The 24,960-nt window shown below is 31.4% G+C and overlaps 3 protein-coding genes across 3 annotated transcripts; all 3 read right to left on the bottom strand.

Annotated features, from left to right (window-relative positions):
• Positions 1 to 2,086: 2,086 nt before the first annotated feature.
• LOC130940812 (receptor-like protein 9a) lies at positions 2,087 to 9,948 on the bottom strand. Its single transcript, XM_057869056.1, has 3 exons — positions 9,269 to 9,948; positions 6,669 to 6,824; positions 2,087 to 4,201 (listed from the first exon to the last, which is right to left on the bottom strand). Exon 3 carries the CDS (start codon positions 4,116 to 4,118, stop codon positions 2,292 to 2,294), a length of 1,827 nt encoding a protein of 608 aa, XP_057725039.1. The 5' UTR covers positions 4,119 to 4,201; positions 6,669 to 6,824; positions 9,269 to 9,948; the 3' UTR covers positions 2,087 to 2,291.
• Positions 9,949 to 16,633: 6,685 nt separating this feature from the next.
• On the bottom strand, positions 16,634 to 17,515 carry LOC130940052 (serine/threonine-protein phosphatase 7 long form homolog). Its single transcript, XM_057868101.1, has 2 exons — positions 16,815 to 17,515; positions 16,634 to 16,721 (listed from the first exon to the last, which is right to left on the bottom strand). Exons 1-2 carry the CDS (start codon positions 17,513 to 17,515, stop codon positions 16,634 to 16,636), a joined length of 789 nt encoding a protein of 262 aa, XP_057724084.1.
• A 1,434-nt stretch (positions 17,516 to 18,949) lies between these two features.
• LOC130940314 (7-ethoxycoumarin O-deethylase-like) lies at positions 18,950 to 21,049 on the bottom strand. Its single transcript, XM_057868423.1, has 2 exons — positions 19,945 to 21,049; positions 18,950 to 19,810 (listed from the first exon to the last, which is right to left on the bottom strand). Exons 1-2 carry the CDS (start codon positions 20,938 to 20,940, stop codon positions 19,241 to 19,243), a joined length of 1,566 nt encoding a protein of 521 aa, XP_057724406.1. The 5' UTR covers positions 20,941 to 21,049; the 3' UTR covers positions 18,950 to 19,240.
• Between the last annotated feature and the right edge of the window lie 3,911 nt (positions 21,050 to 24,960).

The following is a 24,960-nucleotide window of genomic DNA, read 5'->3' as shown; positions in this document are numbered from 1 at the left end:
TAATTTTCTTTTCAATGTTTATCTTTCTATAATTTCTTGAGATAAAAGGCAGAATGAGAGAGTTCAAGTAAAAGCCTAAAAGTAGAAAGAGGCAGAGTGATACACTTGAAAGAAAAGCCTAGAGTTCTTTCAGATTTCTTTAGGTTGAGTCTGTGTCTTGTATCTTATACCTTTGAGGTACCCTTTTCTTAGTTGGGTTAGCTCTAAGGGTGAAAAGTTAGGTATTAGCATAACCAAGTCAAGTTAGGTTAGAACTTGAGTGTGAAAGGATTGTGTCAATCCTGTGGAATTAGTGTATGTAATACTTTAACTATAGTGAAAATTTCATCACTGTTGTGTTAGAGACTGGATGTAGGTTGCATTGCACAAGGCAACTGAACCAGGATACATGCTGGTGTCAGCTTCTCTCTTTCCTACTCTGTTCTGTTTTCTAATATTTATGAGACAAAATGAAATTGTCTCATAAATTTTTCGCTGCTGAGTTTAGACAGATTCAGACTGAAAGTTAGCTTTAAAGGGTTAATATATTAAAGTTAAAAGAAGGTCATAGATTCAACCCTCCCTTCTCTAAGCCTTCTACAAACTTCATGTACTCATGGTGAAATAATTATATAGTACTGAATGAACGAAACATAATCCGTTATATAAAATCAAATTCAAATAGCTTTCTGCATAATGAACTGAACATGTACTCATGGTGAAACAATTGTATAGTACTAAATGAACGAAACATAATCTATTATATAAAATCAAATTCGAAACACCTCTGTCTACAATTTAGAGATTATCAATTCATTCAATTCAGATTCAGAACACCTGCGACCATTCAATTCAATTTAGCAATTGCATTCCATTCAATTCGATTGAAAAAATAATCCATTAGCAAAATATTGGTGTTGTTGGTGATGACGATAACGAAAGAGGAGAAGAAGAAGAAGAGAATGAGGAAGACAGAAGAAGTGCGTGAAGAAGAAAAGAAAAAGGAGGATGAGGAGGAGGAGATATACGTGAATTTGAAAGAAGAAGAAAATAACGTATGCGTGTATTTGGAAGAAGAAGAAGAAGAAGAAGAAGAAGAAGTGCATGTAATGACGCTCTTTTAATGAGGGTGGTTTTTGTTAGTGTTGGACCTACTTGGATAAAACTTGGATGTAAAAATACTTGGACATATAATAATAATAATAATAAGTTAGCATATAGTAAAAGTAAAATAATAATAAAACTAGTGTCATCGTCAACATACACAAAACTAAGTTAATAATAATAAAAGTTAGCATATAGTAAAAGTAAAATAAACGGAGAACCGATATATCTGATAGAAATAAACATTAAAAATTAATCTATATATTAAATTTTTTCAAAAACTAAAATATTCGATTTTAAAATTTTTAAGAACTAATTTAAATAATTACACACATATATACTTATTCTCTTTGAAAACAAATGAAATGAGATATTTAGTTAATTACATTAGTTATTATAATCACCTACCTCGTCAAGATATGTGTGTAACCAAATATTTCTTTTATGAACAATGGAGTTAATGCCCAGAAAAATAAAAATTACACTGACACAATTCTCAGAATAGCTGTGTCAAGAAATGTTTGTGATCAAGTTGCATTTATTTATAAAAATAGGATAATACAGAGATATAAAATTGTATTTGACAGAAAAAATATGAATAGAGACAATATGTTCAGAGATACTGAATTAATGTATATTGTGTCCATCTTAACAGAAAAGATACAAAGACATTTATAAGAGACACAACTTATTTTTTATTTTTTCTTTCATCATTCTTGTTAATTTTTTATAATTATATTTTTTATTATTATATTTTTCGTCTCAAATTTTTTGAATACAAAAAATGAAAATAAATTAAATTATTATAATTTGTTTTAATTTTTTACCAAACAGAATATAAGAATATAAAATTTTGTATTTCTCTCTTTTATGTTTTGTTCTCAGTATCTTGTCGTATCATATTCTCACAAATAAACACAATTTTAAATACACATGTATAACACACTCAAATAAATTAAAATAAAATAATACAGGATATATATTAGAATAAATCATTACATAAACATTTTTTATTATTTTACTTGACTGACGTAATTACTAAAATAGAAGCCAAACAAGGTCTGTTCCTCCTAAGTCCTAAATGAAGTTACAACAAGAAAGGTTTCTTATTACTAACTGGTATATATTTCAAAACTTTCTAGTAGAACAAATCATGAAGAAATGCACCAAAAACACTTACGGTAACACTTTGGCAAATCAAGCAATGCTTACTCATGTAAGGGATTAATCCAACGGATTGCCATAAATACTAAGATCACTGTGACATAGGATGCAGCAGTTGCATCTTTCTTACCATCATCTATCGGAGTTATTGGAATGTGTTTATTATCATTATCCCAATAGAGATATGGATTTCCTTGGTAGCTGCTATTACCAAAGGTTAAAAATTGATTCTCATTAGGTACTCTACCTGATAGATTGTTGTATGACACATTGAAATACGCTAACATGGTCAACTCTGACAACTGAATAGGGATTTGTCCACTCAAGTGGTTATTTGAAAGATCCAAAATCTCCATGCTTTGCATCTTGTGAAAGCTCTCTGGAATTAGCCCACTCAAACGATTGTGAGATAAATTGAGTGCAATAAGGCGACTTAGATCTCCTAATTGATGAGGAATCTCCCCTGTCAATCGATTAGATGATAAATCTAATAATGAGATTAATTCGACTATATTACCATGAAATAAAAGGGGACGACCTTTAAATGTCACTTGTACATATGTATACCCCGCATACATGGCAAAGCCAAACATATCGTATTCTGAATTCAATGGAATTAGGCTTATGAAATCAATATTTGGGAAATTCAAAAATTGCATACGCCCGGCAAATCTGAGATGTTCTAAGCAAGAAGGAATGGACCCAGTCAAACTATTTTCTGAAAGGTCCAAAACCTGGAGATTTCTCAATTCACATATCTGGCTAGAGAGATTACCCTGTAGCTGATTCTTTCCCAGTAAAAGTAATGTCAATGACTCAGAATCATAGATGCTCTCTGGAATAGTTCCCATAAAGTTGTTGTCACTTAAATCAATGGCCAACAAGCGGCGACTATTCAATAATCCTTCAGGTATTGCGCCAGTAAGACGATTTCCAAACAAGTAAATTATTTTTGCCGAGGACATGTTCAAGCAAGAGGGCAATGCACCAGAGAAGTTATTTTGAGACAAATCTAGGAAAATAAAGTCATGTTGGCATTTGTCTTGTGTTACTATCGAACCTTCAAAGTTGTTCCTTGACGCACTCAAGGTATAAAGCCCGGGTTTTGCAATACAACTTAAAAGTGTCCCATTCAACTGGTTTTCTTCTATAAACAGATGTAACAACGAGGTGCATCCAATAACAATGTTCTCAGGCATGCTCCCAGAGATGCTATTGTTTCCCAGATTCAACACTGTCAAGTTAGACATCTCTCCGATCGAGGCCGGAATATGACCATCAAACATATTGCTTGAGACATCCAGATATTCTAGGTTTGGGAAGAAGAATCCTATGTTATTGGGGAGCTTTCCTTGGATATGGTTGCTTGATATGTCCAACACATGTAGTTGATCCATGCCATGTAAAATTGGATCACTGGGAAGTTTTATATTCCCAGTGAAGAAGTTACCATTCAGATACAGTGCTTTTAGTTTTGTGTAGTTCACAAGCATCCAATTAGGAAATTCACCGACCAGGTTGTTCTTTGATAGATCAAGAAATTTTAATCTATTCAGGGATGAAAGGAAAGAAGGTGTTCTGTATGTAGGTGAGTTGATTTTACAAGAGAAAAGGTTTAGCTGTTCCAACTGAAATGATGCATTCCAAGCAGGGTGTTCTGTTTGCACCTGAAAAGTCCTGGAATCCATATCTCCAAGTTGTAACACCTTAAGCTTTGTAAGGTTGGCCAAGATATTTAACGAGAATACACCCTCAAATTTGTTGCCATAAAGGGAAAGATGCTCCAGTGATACAAGACTAGCAATCAGAGATGTTGAAATCTTCCCGCTTAAGGAGTTATCTGAGAAATCCAGAGTCCGAAGTGATGACATATTGCTAAGACATATATCCAAAGTTCCTTCGAAATCATTGCCACCCAAATCCAGCACTTCAAGTTGCTTCAATCCACATATTCCTTGGTTTAAAAGTTGCAGTGTTTAACATTATTAGAACACACTTGCAAGTCAAAGCTACACTAATAATCACAATGTATATAGTGAATTCTACCCAACTCACTCTTAGATAAAGAGTTAAGTTATTCCTATGACATATTTAATAACTATTAGATAAAATAAATTATGTCATCATAGTTAATATTAACTTTTAATTTAACTTGAGTATTGAAAACTAAACTAATTAAATATAGTAAATTTTTTTTGTAAATTATAAGAGTTAAGAAAGAGATTTTATTTTATAATTTTATAATTTTTTTTTTAAATTACACATATATTAATTAGATCTAAGAATACAAAAATAAATTAAAAAACTAAAATATTAAAAAGAACAAAGAAAAAGAAAGACCAAAAGACCGAATCACAAATTTAAAATAAAAACAAAAAGTAAATAAGGTGTTAATTGAGTAAAGAGTGAATTCCATAGTTGTTAATGGAGTTGATATAAAAATTGCATAATTTTGTAGATATGAAATTCAAGTGGTTTTATATATTATAATTAATTAGTTTGGTTGTCAAAATTTAAATTAAATTAAGAGTTAATATTAATCATCTTAATGACATAATTTATTTTATTCAATAACTATTAAATTTAGGTTTTTTTATTTAAATAAATTAATAGAAGAACCAAATTACTCGATTCCCCTAAATGGATTTTAAAAATGTGATTCTCCTAAATCATATAATATATAAATTATCCTAGGCTTTTGTGTTTTAAATAATATATAAATCATGTTACCTGAGACGATTTATGCATGAAATGTAATGCTCAACAACACATAAATAGTCCCAATCCTTTGTGTTTTACAAAATATATATAAATCGTCTTAGGCCACCATAAGTTACATTTTTTTATCCTAAAGCTCATTGTCCTAGCACGATTTATGTGTAACTAGTTATCACTCAAGATCCTAGCACGATTTATGTATTACTATAGTCAGATACATTAGGTTGGACGATTTAAATTCAAAAACACAAAGCTCATGACTATGGAATAATTTATGTGCTAAAAGAGGTTATAAATAAAGGAGAATCATGAATATAAAATCTTTTATTTTTGTATTTGATTTTATTCATATGAATTTTATTTACTTTTTATCCTAAATTTTACTTCTATAATATACTATTTCGTAAATCCTCTAAACTGATTTACGAACACTTTGACCTACTTTTTACTACTGAACGTTACACCTTTAGTTTTTCATCAATTTTTCTCTGGTAATGAACTACTAAAACACATTCTCAGCCATCTTCCTAAAACTCTCAACCTCACTATGAATCGATATTCACGGTTCTCCTTTATTTATAACCTCTTTTAGTACATAAATTATTCCATAGTCATGAACTTTGTGTTTTTGAATGTAAATCATCCCAACCTAATGTGTCTTACTATAGTAATACATAAATCGTGCTAGGGTCTTGAGGGGTGACTAATTACACATAAATCGTGCTAGGGAAATGAGTTTTAGGATAAAAAAATGTAACTCATGGTGGCCTAGAACGATTTATACACATTTTGTAAAACACAAAGGCTTGGGACGATTTATGTGTTTTTGAGCATTGCATTTCATGCATAAATCCTCCGAAGGTAACATGATTCATATATTATTTAAAACACAAAAGCCTAGGACGATTTATATATTATATGATTTAGGGAAATCACGTTTTTAAAATCCATTTAGGGGAATCGAATAATTTGGTTCTTCTCTTAATTTATTTAAATAAAAAAGCCTTAAATTTATCATAAAAAATAATTTACTCTATTTAAAAGAGGATTGGATAAAATTTACCTATATATATATATATATATATATATATATATATATATATATATATATATATATATATATATATGCTAGCTATGTGCTGTTATAGTATCTTAAAAATTATCATTAAAATTAAAATAATATTTTTAATTTAAAAAATAAAATTAAAAATATTATCAAAAATAAAAATATAATTTTAATCTTAATAAAAAATAATATTATATATTTAAATTTTTTATTAATTAAGTCTAATTAAATTAGTCTAATATAACAAAAATTAGTTATAACTAATACTATAAATTTTATTATTTAACTTAATTCATAAAAAATTCGAATATATAGTATTATTCTACTTATATAGTTACTATAGCCATCATAACGATATATTCCTTATATAAATTACGATATATTCCTTATATAAATTATTTATATATAATCGTCTCTTAAAAAGATTGATAAGATTTGTAGGATGTCACCTATATATCTTAACATTTCAGTACATTATTTTGTTAATTACTAGTTTTCTACTGTAGACGTGTGGAGAATGCAGGATTAATTGAATAGATTTTAAATGATCATAACCATATTATTCCAATAACTTAGAATGTAAAAAATAAAAAATCAAAAAATCAAAATAAAAAAAATTCTACACCTAGATTCATACCTTTGCTAGGAAAGAGTCCAACAAAATTATTAGCGGCAAGAATTAAATTCTTGAGGGACGTGAGACCAAACAAGAGCTCTAGTACACCCTCGTTTAAGTTATTGTGGCTGAGATCAAACGTCTCCAGTGTTTCCAAAGTTGAGGTGCTTCTATTATCTTCAAAAGTTTAATCAAAACGTTATTTCGTCATCAATGAATGAACAATAATACAATATGAAGTATAAATAGAGTTTAATTGATATATATTTACAGTGTAAAGAATTATAATATTATTATCTAATAATTAAGTGTTTGCACTAATACAACTTTTGAAGTGTTAAGTAGTCAAAATAGTCTACAAAAAAGATATCCGAGAAAATCAATTCGGTCTTCAAAAGAAGAAGTCTCAAATTAATTACTAAATGATATAATTATAAATTAAATTATTTTTTTATTCGTTAGATAATAATATATTATATTAAATGTCATATGACATAATAATAATAATATAATATATTAATATCATATGTTACAAAATAAATGGTTGTCGTGAAATGTAACTTACTAAACAGGTGACATTTTATAAATGTATATAAAATCAAATTTGTTATAGAAGGTATATGAGTAAGTCTAAAGTTAAAAAAATAATAATAAATCAAATTAATCTTTAAATAAATTTATTTCTTTTTTTTATAATCTTAAAATTTTAATATCTTTTAGTCCTTTTAATTTTAGTCACATTTATTATTACATCTTGTGATGCAAAATTCTCTTTATATAAAATATTAAAAAATATATTATTAAATTTATATATATATTTTTTTATGTCTCAAATTCAAATGGATAATTTTGTCTAAGTTCTAAATGTTTGTCTATAGAAATGGAAGTTTTCTTCTTTTTTTTTTCATTTTTTAATGATCTTTTTACTAAAAAGAGTAATACAAACAAACAAACAAACAAAAAAATGCAAGAGAATATATATTTTTTTTAATTAAACTGCCTTCTTTTAAAATAGAACAAAAGCATCCAAGTAGGGGTGGTAAGAGCAATTCCAATTAGTGGATCTTGAGGTCCTATTTTCTGACAAAAGTAGAAAAACACTTGGGAGGGAAGAAGGGTTGAGTTTCTGCAAGGTCTTAAAGTGAGGGAATCTCTCTAAATAGGAATTTAAATTAACCAATAATAATTTGTTATTTGGCAATTTGGTAGGTTATTATAAAAAAAATAATATAAAATCTGAAATAATTAAATAATTATATTAAATAATTAAATAATAATTAAGTTAGTAATAATTATAATAAATAATCATATTAAATAATTATATTTTTATTTAATTAATAATTTATATTAATTATTTAAATAATAATTAATTAAATAATTAAATCATAATTAATTTATTAATAATTTTAATAATTAATTAGATTAAATAATTAAATTTTTATTTAATTAATAATTTATATTAATTATTTATATCATAATTAATATTAAATATTATTTATATTATTATATTAAATTATAATTAATTAAATTTACTTACATTAAAAATAAATTTAATTTTTACACCTTACAAAATAATTTTTAGTTGAGTTGGTTATTTTTATTTTTAAAATTTAAAATGCTAACGATATTATTAAAATTAGCTGTTGTAAACACAAAGCTATAAATTAGTGTAATCTTGAATTATATATTATGTATTATTGTTATATATGAATTTATTTAATATTAATATCTTTTAATAGTGAATTATTTTTAAATTTATAAATTTAAATAATATTATTAAAAAAATCAATTACATTAATTTCAAGTCTTTTAATTAATTAATTAAGTGGGACCACAACATGGACTAAAGTTAGTTCCTTCTAATAGAGAAGAAAGAGATGCTTTGAGTTCCTATTTACTGTTTATGACGCAAAAACTGATGTGAAGTTACTTTTTATGACAGGTAGGCCATAAATAGAAACTGAGATGAGTTTCCTACTGGAGATTGTCTAATATGTACCCTACCAGCGGGTATCCAACCCGACTCCATCCGATCGGGTAGGGTTGCCAACTCAATCTGCAGCGGGTAGGGTAGGGTTCTCGTGCAAATCGGGTAAGGTGCGGGTTGAGCCTCAATCTTACCCGACCAATCCGCACTCTATATATGTTTATATTATATAAAAATATAAAAATATGTTTTAAGTGGATGTTGAATCAAAGATCTCTCACTAAATGCAAAAGATCTTTAACCACTAAAAGAAAATCATTAATTGATAATTTAATATTTTTTTTACATAAAAATCAGTTCTATTTTAAATTATCATCAAGTTATATAATAATGTTATATATTTTTTGTAACCCGCAGGTAAAGTTGGATACCCGCAGGTTAAGAGCGGGTAGGGTTAGGATTGGAATATTTTCAACATGTAGATAGAGTAAGGTTGAGTTTATATAAAAATCTCAACTCGCAGGTAAGATTAAGATTGGATCCAAACCCTATCCTACCCTACCCATTACCAGTTTGCTACCCTACATCCAAGAATTAAAGAAAAAGTCATCCTCCTATGCGAGTTTGTCCACTGAAGAAGAGCACAAAGAAAGAAAGAAATAGAATATTATTTTAGATTTAGATGAGAGTGTACCTGGGTTCCAAATGAAGTCTCCAAAACAATTAAAGGACAAATCAAGTCTTTAAAGGGTAGAAACAAGGAACTGTTTAAGCTTGGAGAACCATAACAGTCAAATACTCCATAATGGTTCGGCATAGAACCATTTTTATACAAACCATGGAGAGAGAGATCGGTGACATGATTTGAAGAGGGATCATCACAAGTGACGCGCTCCCATTCGCAGCAATTGCTGTTGGGATCATCAACCCAAGAAGGCAGCAAAGAATCATCCGAATAAGAAGCCTTAAATTCAAGCAGCGATCTCTTCTCTTCTGGAAAGCACCCACTGCTGCTACCAAATATTTGAATCATCATCAATACTGTTGCTCCCATCAACGTCACCCATGGCTTCTTCCAACGACACTCCATATCCTCAAAATGCATGGAATTGTGCTGTTAGTGTCTCTGTGTTGTTTTCTTTTTATAATAAAAAAGTAAATATTAAGCTGTAGATTCAATTGCGCTTAGTGTTGGACAAAAGTTTTGAGCTACCATTGCACAACTAATCTTATAACCAACCTTCAATTAGAAAAAAATATTTAAAATTTAAATTTAACAAAAATTTTATTTTTTAATAATAAGTTTTATATGAACTTATTTAACAACGTATTATAGTATTGGTTGAAATTAATCACTATACTATTAGTTCCTAGTTTTACTCATATAGTTTTCCCATTATTTATTGTTATTCAGAATTATTTAAAAAGTCATTAGCCCGCTGCAGACGCTTCTATGGCCCGAGTCAAGTCAATTTGGCAAACTCTAGTCTTCAAGTTAACACTCTTTGATCGTTCCCCTTTCCTGGTAATTTCGATTATCTATTATATCAATTTGTGACTGATAACAACTTATTAATTTGGCGGAGAGTGCTCGGCGGTAGAAGGAAATTAAGTTTGGATGCAGTTGACTACATATTTTCCTAGTCAACATATATAGTAGTACAAAGGCACGCATGCATTTTGTTCGCTATCTTTTTGGAAATTTCCAAATTTCATATTTTATTGATAAATGATTTCTAGGAATATTATTAATCCTGAGAATCAACTTTTCATTTCAGTGTTTGGTTGATATTTATATTATCAGGAATATTTTATTAGTTGTCTAAAATGCCCCTAGTAATTTAATTTCAAAACACTCCTATGGTTAAAGTGATATTTTCCATCAATTAAAATACATCAATACCTATTATAAATTTTTCTTAGCCATAAACAAAAGAAAAGAAAACAAAATCTACCGTATATAAAGAGGATTCGGAGATTTTTTTTTGTATTTTATTATAATTATGTTAGATGTATATTAAAATCAGTTATCAAAATAGAATATATATTAAATTTTTAAAATATATTAAAATGAATTAAATTATAAATGTATTTATATATAAATATATGATAGCTGATTTTAATGTGTAAACAATATTTTGATTTTATTATTCTTATCATTTGAATGTCTATCAAGCCACCAGTTGATAAAGATTCCTCCTATATTATATTAGAGAAAAAAATCGAAATCAATAGAAAGATTAATAAAAAACAGAGAAAAAAAATATGAAAAACACCACAAAATACAACAAAAGAGAGCAAATGAAACATACTGTGAGAACAAGAGACAGGAGGAGAGAGGTTATCTCACGAGAAAATAGAGTGGATATAAGCGAAAAAATTATTAGAATTATTAAGATAATAATAAGTTTAAATATAAGAATAAACTATTATTTTTGTTCACGTCAGAAAGTTAACAAATCTATACCAAAAAACGAAAATAATTTTGTTTTAGTGGACAAAATGATTTAAATTCTAAAAATTAATCGAAAATTTCTTAACTATATTCCTCTTCCTAACCAAATTTATCTTATCCAAAATTTCTAATCTTTTCTACTATCACCGTCCAAATCCTTTTCCATCCACCAATTCTTATCCCAGCTACTAGGGGTGCACATGGGCCGGGTGAAGCCGGGTTTGATGTGACCCAGACCCGGCCCGAAATATACACCGGGTCTATTTATTAGACCCGAACCCGACCCTAAACTCGATGAAACCAATACACTTTCGGGCCACAATTATACCGGGTGAAAACCGGGTGAAAACCGGACCGTTAACATTACATTACGTTGATACCTTCTTGTAAACTAGCATGTAAAAATATCCAAATTTCCAAGGCTCCAACCATTAGTTAACATGGCAAAATTCACTTAGAAAAATATAACAAGAACTAACCATTCTTCAAAATTAAAGCATAACCACAATCAATATTAAAGCATAACCACAATCAATACTAATATTGTCTAATAATACCAAATATTTAAATCAATACAAATAACACAATCTTATGTATTAGTCTAAAATCTTATGCATTCTAAACATAAAACATTAATTTATAGTCTTATAATGACTAATAACACAAAATATTAAGGTTTACAATACTTAAATTCCACGTGAGAATAGTCATGATCTATCACTAATAACACAAAATATTAATTGTGTATGTTGACCGGGCCACCGGGCCGACTTCGGGTGACCCGAGCTATGGCCCGGACCCGACCCAAAATAATGACCGGGTCTATTTTTGAGACCCGTACCCGACCCTAAACCCGATGAAATCACTCCAAATTAGTTCCTAAAGTGTTCGGGACCGAGCCGGGCTTTCGGACCGGGCCGAGTCTGTGCACCCCTACCAGCTACCACAGCTGCTAGGTACCACTACCGTCATCTTACTTGATAGAAAAAAAGAAGGAGACGACTTAGTTCTTGTATGCAGTTATGAGCCAGATCTTCCAGTTGTGGTTGAGGAGGCGAAGAAGATGATGAAGAATTTGAATTCACGTGCATAGGCCCTAGAAACCCTTCAGCCATCCCAAGCCTAGTTAAATCCTCTTCCTTAACAAAGTATTCCTTCGTTGTAATATATCACCTGCATTTCTTGCATAAATAGCTTTTTCAAACCCCTTATTTATGAGTTCTCAGTAATATTTCCATGAGACCTCTACAGTCTTGCTATTGTTAGTATTGGCAGAGGGATTCCTCCGCACTTGCTTAACATCTTTTTCTGGGTATCTTTAATTTTTGATTCACTTGAATTTTCTCTTACAACTTGCTTAAATTGAGTCAACGAATCGTCTTCCCTCACCTTTAGTGTTGAAAAATAATATACTGTCAATAGCGTTGCTTATTTTGCATCGATTTACAAGAACCACAACACTTGAACTAGCCGGCGGTGGTGTTGGCAGTGGAGATGGTAGGAGCTGGGATGAGAAAAAAGTGTAGGGGATTATATATTCAGTAAAAAGAAATTGAATAATTTTATATCATTAGATATAATCTAACACCATTAAAATTATTAGTGATGATTAATTGATGGTTATAAATAAAAAAATTTACTGACTCTCCTACAAATGATAGTAGTAAAATGGGATAAGAGAAGTTAAAGAAGATAATTTAAGAATTTTAGATAATTTTTTAAAATTTAGATTATTTTACAATTAAAATTTATTTTTTGTGAGTACAAAATTATTTTTATTCTTTTTAAATAAAGTTATTAACATTCTAAATATTTACAGATAAAAAAAATAATTTATCCTAAATATAAAAGTAAAACATATCATTTATTTTTAATAAAATATTCTGGTAGAATGAAATTGAAAATTTTGCAAATTTATCTCCCACATAAGAATAGAAAAGAAATTATTGAGAATAAAATTAGATTAATATGTACTAAAGATAAGAAGAATGTAACATTGTTTTTCTATTTTTTTATTATTTTTAAAAATATTAGCTTAAAAATATAATTCTAGACCAAATGCATTTTTAGAATTTTTTTTGGTTATTTTTTAATTTGGAAGACTAAAGATTAATTTTTGTAGATTAGAGTTTCATTATTTAAAAATTTATTATTGGACGCAAAAAACGAATTTAAATCCTTAACAATTATTTAGGCAAATTAGTAAACAAACTATCTGATCAACTCACTAAATAATTAAATGCAATTTTAGAATTGATTTTATGAAATTCAGCACATATAAATAAGTTTTTTATTTTATTTATCACTCAAATCATATAAGATTTCTCTTGTTTTATTTAATACCCTCAGATTTATAAGTAAAAGGAACTAAAAAATCAATAGAGAATGAGAAAAGTGGGCTGATTTTTTTTATATGATTTATTGGTGTGAGTTATGTTGTATTATGATCATTACGGGTAAATTACACTATTATGACGGCGTTGATTTTAGAATGTAGGGGGGAGGGAAGAAATCGGACCCACCGATTTTAAGCAAATAGAAGAATGAACACAAATTGGTGGGTCCGATTTGTGTGAGGTTGATTTGCTTGAAATCGGACCCACCGATTTCTAGGTAGCCAATTTTCTAAACAAAGAGGGCAGTAATCAGACCCACCGATTTCTAGTGCCTGAAAAAATTTTTTTAAATCGGGAGTGCACCGGTCGGACCCAGCGATTTGTGATGCGCACAAATTTCGATATGAACGCGGTTGGTCCCTTCGATTTGCCTGTAAGTGCATACATAAAATGAAAAAATATCACAGAAGTCCCATTCATTTCTTCGTAGCCGTCCCAGCTGTTCTTCCTCCTCTTCTCTCATTTTTCTTTCTCCCTCATTGTTGTAGAATAAATTTTAGGGATATTGAGATTAGTCAGGTACATATACTGTTATGGATGATAGAGTTGTGTTGAAGATTTATTATTACGGGCAGATTTTATTGCAAACATATGAGGGGTTCAATTTGTATGTGAGAATCCATTAGATATTATTATTCCGTTCACATTATCATTTGAGGAATTGAAAGGGGTGATTTGTGAGAAGATAGATTCTCAAATATTTAGGAGAGTATCATGTATTTTGTACAGGTATCCGTTATCTGTGTTTGGTGGGTTCGTTCAATTTCAGACCAAGTACGTGACGGATGAAGCGAGTATGCATGAAATATTTTTAATGTATATGAAAAATCGCCACCGAATGTCATGCATCGAGTTGTATATTGAGTTTGAGCAATCCGAAGTAGACCGTAACATTGAATTGGAAGATTGTAATAGAGAAAGCGAGGATGAATTTGAAAGTAACTATGAGATCGTTGGTCCAGGTGAAGATGAAGATGAAACTGGCGGTGCTATGAATGCAGATATGGCAGAAGTTGCAAATGCACTAGCAAACCCGCATCCGTTTTAGGAGCCTTCTTTCATGCAGTCGTTGGATTTGGAGGCTATGCACGCACCGGAGTTTCCGCAATATATGAATGCAGATACGTAAAGCTAGATAGACATGTGAAACTCTAATGTAGCTGATAAATAAGTCAGATGCGTAATATATGTGGATAGTCATTTGTGACCATAGCATTTGGTTTTTTTATTAATTGGTAGGTCTTTATTATGAATTATATTTAGTTGTTCTTTGCGTAGATAGAGTAGCGAAAAAAAGACTATTATGATCTTATATAGTTCTAGTGTGTTTATTAATTGAGTTGTAGTAAGTAATTTATTACTGAGTACATAATAAAAGATTTATTTCTTTTGATGTATGCAACCCTTCCTGTTGTGGCGGATGGTGAGTTCACAGTGGGATGGAATTCAGTTTAAGGGAGGCAGTAATCAAGGCAATGAAAGATTATACCATCCGAAAAGGTGTAGACTATCGGGTATATGAGTCGGAACCCATAACATTCTATGCCAAATGCACAAAATATGGCAATGGTTGTGACTGGTTGATTAGGGTAACCAAAATGCAGAAGAAGTACTGTTGGGAGATAAGGAGGTACAATGGAAGTCACACGTGTACTAGGTCAACTATTTCTCAAGACCATTCGAAGTTGGATTCCAAGACAGTTGCAGAAGCAATTAAGCCGTTGGTAGAAGTTGACCCCTCTATAAAGGTGAAATCAATCATTGATGAAGTCCAATCAAAGTTTAACTACATCATCAGTTATCGCAAGGCTTGGTTAGCAAAGCAGCAGGCGGTAGAATCAATTTTCGGTGGTTGGGAAGCATCGTACGAAGCTTTGCCCATATGGTTTGAGGCCATGTGTCACAAGGAGCCATCAGCAGTGGTTCACTTTGAAACAATGCTTGCTTACCAGGGGGATGATTTGGTTCTTGATATACGTGTACTGCATAGAGTCTTTTGGAGCTATTATCCTTGTATAAGGGCCTTTAGACACTGCAAGCTAGTGGTGCAGGTGGACGGGACTCATCAACAGCATCGTCCTCATCCGCATCCTCATCCTCACCCTCATCCTCGTCGTCATCCTCATCCTCATCCTCATCCTCATCCTCATTCTCATCCTCATCCTCACCCTCATCCGCATCCTCTGGATCGTCTACTAGGTAATTATCAGTCTCATCACCAACTGCCATATTACTCTCATGAATCAGACTCATCGAAATACGTCTAGGGTTTCCACTTTGTATAATCTCTCCCACCCCTTCGGCACTTCTGTTCGAGTCAACAGACATTTTGGTACCGAAATTCTCAGAGGAAGTGCGAACCCGAGGCCTCGAATCCAATGACCTCCTATCTGGAGTAATACTACTCGGATGTGCTTGATGATCGGTGGGAATGTCAACATAACTACCTGAATATGAGTGATGCGGCCCCGATGCCATGAAACCAAGCAGCTGACTGAATGAAGTATGCTCTCCATACTCATACTGTGGACCACCCCAATACTGTTGATGTACCGGGACTGACGATGAAAAATAATCAGACGGATGCGTGTCAGGAACATATGGTGTCCTATACTCAACCCCCTGTTGTGGCAGTTCCAGTGGCGGCGGCGGTGGAGGTGCTGGTGCCGGTTCCGGTTCCGGTTCCGGTGCCGGTGGTGGTGGAGGACCTTCTGGATTCTCTTGGAATACAAGGTTCGACAATTGCAAGTGGTCACCAAATGCCCCTCGGTACCAATGCATATAAATTTCCAATGGATAATGTAAAGGCACCAAGTCATCAGAGAGAATGTGACTATACCGATTGGTCCACTGCATCACCCAAGAAGAGTGGATATTGGTCCAATCTTGATTCTTAGGCCCAGTTAGAACTTCGCCGTGTGATGCACCTAAATCCTGCTCTTGAGTAGGAACACCCTGTCTCAATCCAAATTGCCTCCTGACTCTATCAGATGCATGCCACTCGATGCATTCAAAAGATATAAGTGGCACTGTGGCACTCCAGATAACCGAATTATGACGGATGGCTAAAGGAATCACGTCTGGGTCAATGTCTCCAATGCCATAAGCCTTCCAAACAAACTGGACACATCGAACCATTCAGATGAGTACACAAAAATTAACTCACTTAACAAGCTACATACGGTACTAGTATTTTACAACATACATGTCATTCTTGTAGATCATCTAACAACCTCCTGTAATTTTCAAGCAAAGTGTATCGGTAGCCATAGTTTTCACGGTCCCAATCACGCCACCTGCCGTCCGACAATCAATTAGTTAACTTATCTTGTCGAAAACAAAATACAATATCTAGAATTTCTTTCAATGCATACTATTATCACAATTACCTGTTTGCAATTGGAAACACTCGGAGATTGCCGGGAATCGGCGCTAGAAATGGTAGCCGGATCCAAGCCCAAGTAAGCAACAATGTCAGTGGCCCGTCAATCTCCTTGCAGTCGACACGAGTTGCCCTACACAATGATCTATACAAGTGTGCCAGGCATGCCGAACCCCAACTAAACTGTATGATTCCACCAAAATTACGGAGCGAAGGTAAAAATTTCCAATGCACTGCTGCACCTGACTTATCTCCAAACAGAATTGTCCCAAATAACAACATTATGTGACACTTTACATACATCTGAAGGTGAACATTATCATTTAACACTATACGATCTTTCAAACCCCTAAACCACGTTAATTTTATAAAGCTCCCTCTACAGTCCGTCTTCCTCGATGCAACTCCAAATTGGTGCAAGCACTCGCCTTCCAATGCCTCAAAACTACTCATTGTCGGTCCTGTAACCGGAAGACCATTTGTTGGCAGATCGAGAATTATCGCCACATCCTCCAAGGTCACGGCACACTCACCAATCGGAAAATGAAAAGTGTGAGTCTCAGGCCGCCATCTCTCAATCAGAGCATTAACCATTGCTGACTGACATTGGATAACTCCAATCTGGAAAACATAATAAAATCCAGTCTCGCGTAACTGTGACTCAACAATTTCGTTGTATCGATCCGGCGGCTTATAATGATCACACATCAACATCCATGAACTCTACAATATCAAATTTCTGTTATAAGTACCAGCATAATATAACTATATTATCAAAAACACAATTATCCTAACATGTCCATTATAACTAACTCCCATCATAATTGCATTGAAGCATACACAGTAAATTATACAACAATCAATCCTTCAATCATATTCATTACCTTATAACAAAAAATAATTAACCTTAATTAACTAACCAAAATAATTTTATGACTGATAAATTATTTATTCGAAGCACAAATATTTTTTTCGTTCAACCTCTAATATTATTATTATTATTATTATTATTATTATTATTATTATTATTATTAAACAGCATACTATTTTATTATTATTATTATTATTATTATTATTATTATTATTATTATTATTATTATTATTATTATTATTATTATTATTCATAACATAGCATACTAATTTCCTAATCTAAGTTTACTTATTACTAATTTATTGTCTAAATTTTACTGAATTAAAATTCAATTATTAGTCATCATAAAATAATTTATTAAATTTTTATTATTAATCATAATAATTTATTAAACTCAATTACTAATACTAATAAAATAATAACAACAACAATATATCAATATATACTCTAATCTATTATGTACAGATCTCATTCTCCTTCTTCTTTCATTCATTCATTTTTTTACATTTATTACATCACATTCATTCTTTCTTTTTATTTTATTTTAACCAATAACCATTAATAAAAATCCAACTCAACGGTAAAATTAACCATATCAGACATACAACATACATGATTAATTTCTATTTTAATTTTTATTTCTAACCACCTAACAATAAAAAATCATACACACATACATGATTAACTTTTACTTAGTGCCATTATAATATATATTACTAATAAAATCTACTATTATCACTATTATTATTATTAAATCAGATTATTAAAAAAAATAAAAACTTACATAATCTGGATGCCTAAGATAATTAACAATATAAAACTTTGGTTGATTTATTTCTTTAACTTTTCTTCTTCTTGGCATTTTTTTCAATTTTTTTTGAACCTTTGTTGTGGTCCAACAATGGTGAAAGAAAGGAAAGTGGTGGGGTTCAGAGAAAGAAAAGTGTGGGGTTCAGAGAGAGATAAACGAAGAGTGAAAGAGATATGTTGGAAGGGAGGGTTACATTTTCGTTGCTTTTGGAGATAGAGTCATGGGCCAAACTAAGGAGTCCGGTGCATGCGTGACACATGGCCTTGGTACTCAAATCGGTGGCACCAATTTATGCCTCTTCTCCACGCTGAAATCAATCCATCCGATTTCTGTCCATCAAATCGGTCCGTCCGATTTGTTCTACCCCGCCATCACATCTCGGTAAAACACCCTAAAGCCTCATATCACTGTTATACTCCATCAGGGTCTCCATATTAAAATTAAAAAACTCGAGAAAAAGTGACCAACTATAATAATTTTATTCTTGAAATTGATTTTACAACATTTACGACTGGGTCCCGTTTTTGCTCGTTGTTACGGACACCTCATGCTTTCCATATTTTCTATCGGAAACAAATCTTATAATACCACATTCTATTTAACACAACTCCTAAAAACATGGCATCTATGTAATCTACTTTTAAACATAAACAATCTAGTAGACTAGTCTTTCTTGTGTGTTGCTTTAGACTTAGTGCTTGCTTTAATTCACTATAAAGCAAATTCTAACTCACAATACGCCCCTTAATTATTAATTGTTTATTATAATAGGAAGAGGAATAGCTTGGAGGGGTTGATCCTTATCCATACTCTGAAGTTTCCAGTCAAAAGAGTTTAGTAGGGATCCCAACATGACATGAATCATTCTCATAGCCAATGGAGAGCCAGGACAAATTCTTCTTCCACTTCCAAATGGTGTCAGCTGAAAATCTCTTCCTTTCACATCAATTTTAGATCCCAACAATCTCTCTGGCAAGAACGAATTGGCATTGTCCCACACATTAGGGTTCCTACCAATAGCCCATTCATTAATTAGGACCCTTGCATTCTTTGGGATCCTATAACCTGAGATCTCCACATCAACCTTAGCTTTTCTTGGGAGCAAGAGTGGAGCTGGAGGGTGTAATCGTAAACTCTCTTTTACAATTGCTTGTAAGTATGGCAGTTTGGCAACATCGGACTCATCAATAGGGTTACCTCTTCCAATATTTTGTTCCAACTCTTGTTTGGCTTTGGACATAACCTCTGGATTGTGGAGTACTTCAGTCATTGCTCTTTCTAATCCATATGCTGTTGTATCTGTACCCGCTACAAGTAGATCCTACAATAATATACACCATATAATTTACTAGTGAGAAAAGGCATAACAAGATTCTACTTGGTTAGACATGCATAGTTGATATGTAGTGACAAACAGACCTAGAAAGAAAATACAAGAGAGGAGAATAAACTTACAAGTAAAAAGTGTTTGATCTTTTTTCGGTCCATCCTCTGGCTATCCTGATGAGAAATATCGAGAAGTGCGTCCAACATGTCATTGTTTGTAACATAATGTCCCTCTTCTCTTAACTTCAATCTTTTCTCAATTAACTTGTCCAAGTTGTGAAAGAACTTGTTGAGATAATGAATAGTGTGCCTTTGGAGTCCTTGAGGGTCAAATACTTTTAGAAATGGAAAAATATCCACCACATTCGTAGCCCCGGTTAATTTTAAAAGAGTGGACACAATATCCTTGTACTCACCATTCTCCACTGATTCAACGAAATCCTCGGAGACAAAAGTATTAGACAAGAAATTTATGCATGCCCTAAAAGCCGCATGCCCAACATCAACAGCATCGCCGGTTCGGCCGTATTTTTGCATGTCGCCGAGAAGGTCTAGAAGCTTCTTACGCCTAAGACCTTGACTTAGATCAAGGACCTTGGTGGAGAATAATTGTTCATTGCATATTTTCCTTAGATCTTTCCAAAGTGGACAAACCGGTAAGAAGGGCAAGCTATAGTTGTGGTGATCAAGGGAAGTTACAATACTCGGAACCGTTCGATCCGACAACAACAAATCCTTGGTTTGGAGAACTTCTTTGGCAATGTTTGGTGAAGATATTATGACAGTGGTGGATTGGCCAAGCCTCAGAAGCATTATGTCTGGGGCATAAATCTTAGCAATCTTGGCCAATGTTTGTTGTGGCTTCCTAATAAATTCAAAAAGGTTTGCTAACATGGTAAAGAGGGAAGGTCCTGGTGGAAGTGGAAGCTTTGGTTTTTTGGTGTTGTTGGAATAAAGAAAATGTGTGACAATGCATGTGAACAAGAGTACCAATGATAGGGGCATGTAAGAATATTGCTTAGGGAATAAAAAGGTTATTAGGGAATAATCCTTTGGTTCATCATCAATGGTACCAAATAATGTTGAATTCATTGAGGCATGCCATAGTGGTGATTCCGATTCCATTGTTCAATTCAGGGAAAAAAAAAGAGTAGTTTTGAGTGTTGGATGACAATACTGCAAGTAATGGCTAAGGATGGTGTGAGTGTATGTGAGTGAGCCTCTTTGGCTTTGTATTTATAGTGGTTGTCCATAAATATAACAAGGGTTCTATGCATCCAAATATCCAACTCAAAGCGAGACATCACTCACACATGTGCTTTTATTATTGTAGAATTCGTTATGTTATACCTACTTTTAACACATGACCATTAATTTGTAATTGTAATGATAAGTACCGAATTACGTAAACAACCTACGTAGAAATTTCTGAGTCTTCGGAGTCAAACTACAATAATAATATCTTCCTCTGTCCTACATCATTCAAGCTACAATAATATCAAAAATACGGAAAGAGTTTCACGAATAATATATAGTAATGTATAAATAATAATCAATTTGAGTTAGTCTAATCATTGGAATAATAGCATAAATTTTGTTAATATTAAATTTTTAATTTTAATTATTGAAAAATTTAAAATAATAATTTAAATACGTTAAATGATTAAACCTTTGAACTAATTTTTCAGCCAGTTCACTAATCTGTCCGGTTCTTATAAATAACCGAGGGGAGGGAGTTGGGTAGAGACACAGCACCTGATTATGATTTATTCATGCAAAATTCTAAATGTCCAGTTGATAACATACGTGATATAATAAAGATTTGACCCAATAGCTGCATGACTAAAACTCAAAATGAATTTTAAATATGTTCTCAAGATAGAAATACAATACACCTTCGTGATTATGATTTGTCCATACAATTACAAATGTCCATACTGATTATGAATTTTGATAACGTATGATGACGACAAAATACAATTACAAAGCCTCAGAAGCACTATGCCCGAGGCATAAATAATTATATCCTTAATATATTCTCAGAATCTATATATACTCTCAATTTGTTTCCTTTTTTATTACGAATAAAAAAAGAAACCACGGTTTTTAAAAACTATAAAATCATTGGAATATTTCTACTTAACCACTTAAATATTTAGTATACATATGATGATAAATAGCTACCTCTATACTAACAAAAAATTCGAAATTTGGTATTTACTGTAATCACTTTTCTAAATAAAACATAAATTTTTCTTTCAAGACAAGATATAGATTTTATTCATGCTTCAAATTCAGAAAGGAATTCTTATACGAGGAAATTGGTTAAATATAAAATCATTTATCATCTATCTCTGTCCAAGTCTTTAAAAATTTAAAATATAAAAAATAATAACTATTCTCTCTCAAAGAAAATAAAACTCATTTTCCCTAAATAATACAATGTACAATTATCATTATCTCACCAACCTTATCTTCGTTTTCTTGCCTCCAATCAACATCAAATTTCATCCATTTATCCTCAATATATCAAATATTATTTTTTTCTGAAGTAATCAAATATTAAATCTTATAAAAACAAATATTGAACAAGTTAATTATGGAAGCAAACTTTTTATTTCTACAGTTTAGGGTTTTAGCGTTATTTTTTTAAATAGCATATTCCATTTTTTTGTCTATATAAATTATCATCAGTTATATCTTTGACGATTATTAAAAGTTATTCTAATTATATCAAATTTTGCATTTCTCCATAATACATACGTTGTGGACTTGTGGTCCCTCTAATTCGTTAATTCGGATGCATTTCGACGGACCCTTTGTTGATTTTTATTTTCCAGGTCAATAAATTTAGAATAGCATTCCAATTTCTTTTCTCGTTTTAGAAAATAGAATCATAATAAGTGAAAAGAAAAAATTTTAAACGTGTTTCAAATGAAATAACAGAATTCTTTTTAAAAGGACAAATAAAATAAATCAAATACTGATTAATATAAAAGAAAAAATGTTTTTGGCAATTATAGAAACTAAAAGATTAGACAAAATAATTTTACTGTACGAATCTATGAATTAATAAATTAATTAATTAATTATTTGTTTTCTATCTAAAATCTCTTTATTACATATAATTAGTATTCCTTTCGTTCTTTATTCAATTATACTTAATATACAATTATTAGGAAAAAAAATGTTTACCGGTATATCTATGACAATATATAAAATTAATACAAAGAGTTTACTATAATTTTAGTATTTAATTCTTTTAAATTATATTTATTCTCTGACAAATTATTTTATAAAATAAATTATAAAAATAAAATAATTATAAAATTTATTTTAAAAAATCTAATAACCTCTCATTAGAATAAAAACAGTTTTGTTATAACTATAGATAACGTATCTCTCAATAAAAAAATACACACTATCCGCAAGTTAAATTTCTAATAAATCAAAAAAATAAACTAATTAATGTAAACATGAATGCCTTCATAATTTTTACTATCTTCATATTTTGTTTAATTATATGTTAGTTTTAGTTTATATCTTTTATTTTATGAGAGGTGTGGTTATTATTGGTTATGAGATTATCTTTTTGGGGTTTTTAAATAAGGAACAAGAAAAGTAAATTGTAAGAAATTAAATTGATAACTAATAAAGCTCTTGGCAAGGTATAAGAACTGGACGTTCTATCCTAGTTATCCTTATCAATTGTGACGAGAATTGGCTTTTGCTCCCACTTGGTCAACCTCTAACTATGAAGGTATGTTAAGTGGATAAATCAATTTAATTTCTCAGGTACTAGTCAATTCCTAAGAAAAGACTAGAGTTAGGGGAATTCAAATCAATCAGCAAAGAATTCTAATTTTCAATCAACAAGGAGTTTGATAACTCAAGTGTCTCCAATTACTCAACACAAGCTAAGAATGTAAAAAGCTAGATTAAAATCATAACTATGAAATACTTCAAATTGCAATAAATAGAAAATCAAATTAAACATGAGAATTCATAAACCAAATAACAACATAAAGTAATCAACAAGGGAAAGTAAATAAACTAAAGTACTAGAAGAATTAAAAACAGAAGAGAAAACTAAATAAGAAAAAGCTAATCCTAAAATCCTAAAACCTAAGAGAGAGGAGAGAGCCTCTCTCTCTTTAGAAAACTACATCTAAAACCTAAATTGTGAATAATGAATGTTGTTCTGTGAATGAATAGATTCCCCCACTTTATAGCCTCTAATCTGTATTTTCTGGGCAAAAAACTGGGTCAGAAATAGCCCAGAAATCACCCCCAACGATTTCTGATACGTCCAGCACGCGGCAAAGTCACGCGTACGCGTCGTCCACGCGTACACGTGGATTGTATTTTTTCCAGGTCACGCGTCTGCGTGATCCACGCGTGCGCGTCGTTTATCTTTGGGGGAAGCTATGGAAAATTATATATCGTTGCGAAGCCCCGAATGTTAGCTTTCCAACGCAACTAAAACCGCATCATTTGGACCTCTGTAGTTCAAGTTATGGTCGATTTAGTACCAAGAGGTCAGGTTGGACAGCTTTAGCAATTCCTCCAATATCTTGTATTCCTTCCACTTTTGCATGCTTCCTTTTCATCCTCTAAGCCATTCCTGCCCTGTAAACTCTAAAATCACTTAACGCACATATCACGGCATCGAATGGTAATAAGAGAGGATTAATATTAGCAAATATAAGGCCAAAGAAGCATGTTTTTAATCATAGTATAAAATCAGGAAGAAAAATGTAAAACATGCGAATTGTATGAATAATGGATAAAATCCAGTAGATTAAGTACAGGATAAACCCTAAAAATAGGGTTTATCTACCTCCCCACACTTAAACATTAGCATGTCCTCATGCTAAGCTCAAGAGAACTAAAAGAGTGAGGAGGAATGGTAGAGAGTATGAAATGCAACCTATATATGTGAATGCAATTACATGCAAAATGTTTCTACCTACTTGGTTAAAAGTAAACAAATCCTTCAAGAACAAATATGAACTGGATTTTACTAATTCAAATTACAAAATAAAGTACAAGTGGACTTGCAAAAGAAAATAGCTCATGAAAGCCGGGAACAAGGAATCGAGCATCAAACCCTCACTAGAAGTGTATGCACTCTAATCGCTTAGG

Source organism: Arachis stenosperma, chromosome 7 (assembly GCF_014773155.1).
Source record: "Arachis stenosperma cultivar V10309 chromosome 7, arast.V10309.gnm1.PFL2, whole genome shotgun sequence".
Classification (NCBI taxonomy): Eukaryota; Viridiplantae; Streptophyta; class Magnoliopsida; order Fabales; family Fabaceae; genus Arachis; species Arachis stenosperma.
The sequence above is the reverse complement of the archived record's forward strand: the minus strand, read 5'-3'. Positions and strand labels throughout refer to the sequence as shown.

Excerpts from the sequence above, each read along its gene's own strand:
- LOC130940812 (XM_057869056.1), bottom strand. The coding sequence starts at position 4,118 with ATGTCATCACTTCGGACTCTGGATTTCTCAGATAACTCCTTAAGCGGG.
- LOC130940052 (XM_057868101.1), bottom strand. The coding sequence starts at position 17,515 with ATGTGTGATCATTATAAGCCGCCGGATCGATACAACGAAATTGTTGAG. Across the intron at positions 16,722-16,814 it reads GTGTTTCCAATTGCAAACAG|GTGGCGTGATTGGGACCGTG; the intron begins GTAATTGTGATA and ends GTCGGACGGCAG.
- LOC130940314 (XM_057868423.1), bottom strand. The coding sequence starts at position 20,940 with ATGGAATCGGAATCACCACTATGGCATGCCTCAATGAATTCAACATTA. Across the intron at positions 19,811-19,944 it reads AGATCAAACACTTTTTACTT|GATCTACTTGTAGCGGGTAC; the intron begins GTAAGTTTATTC and ends ATATTATTGTAG.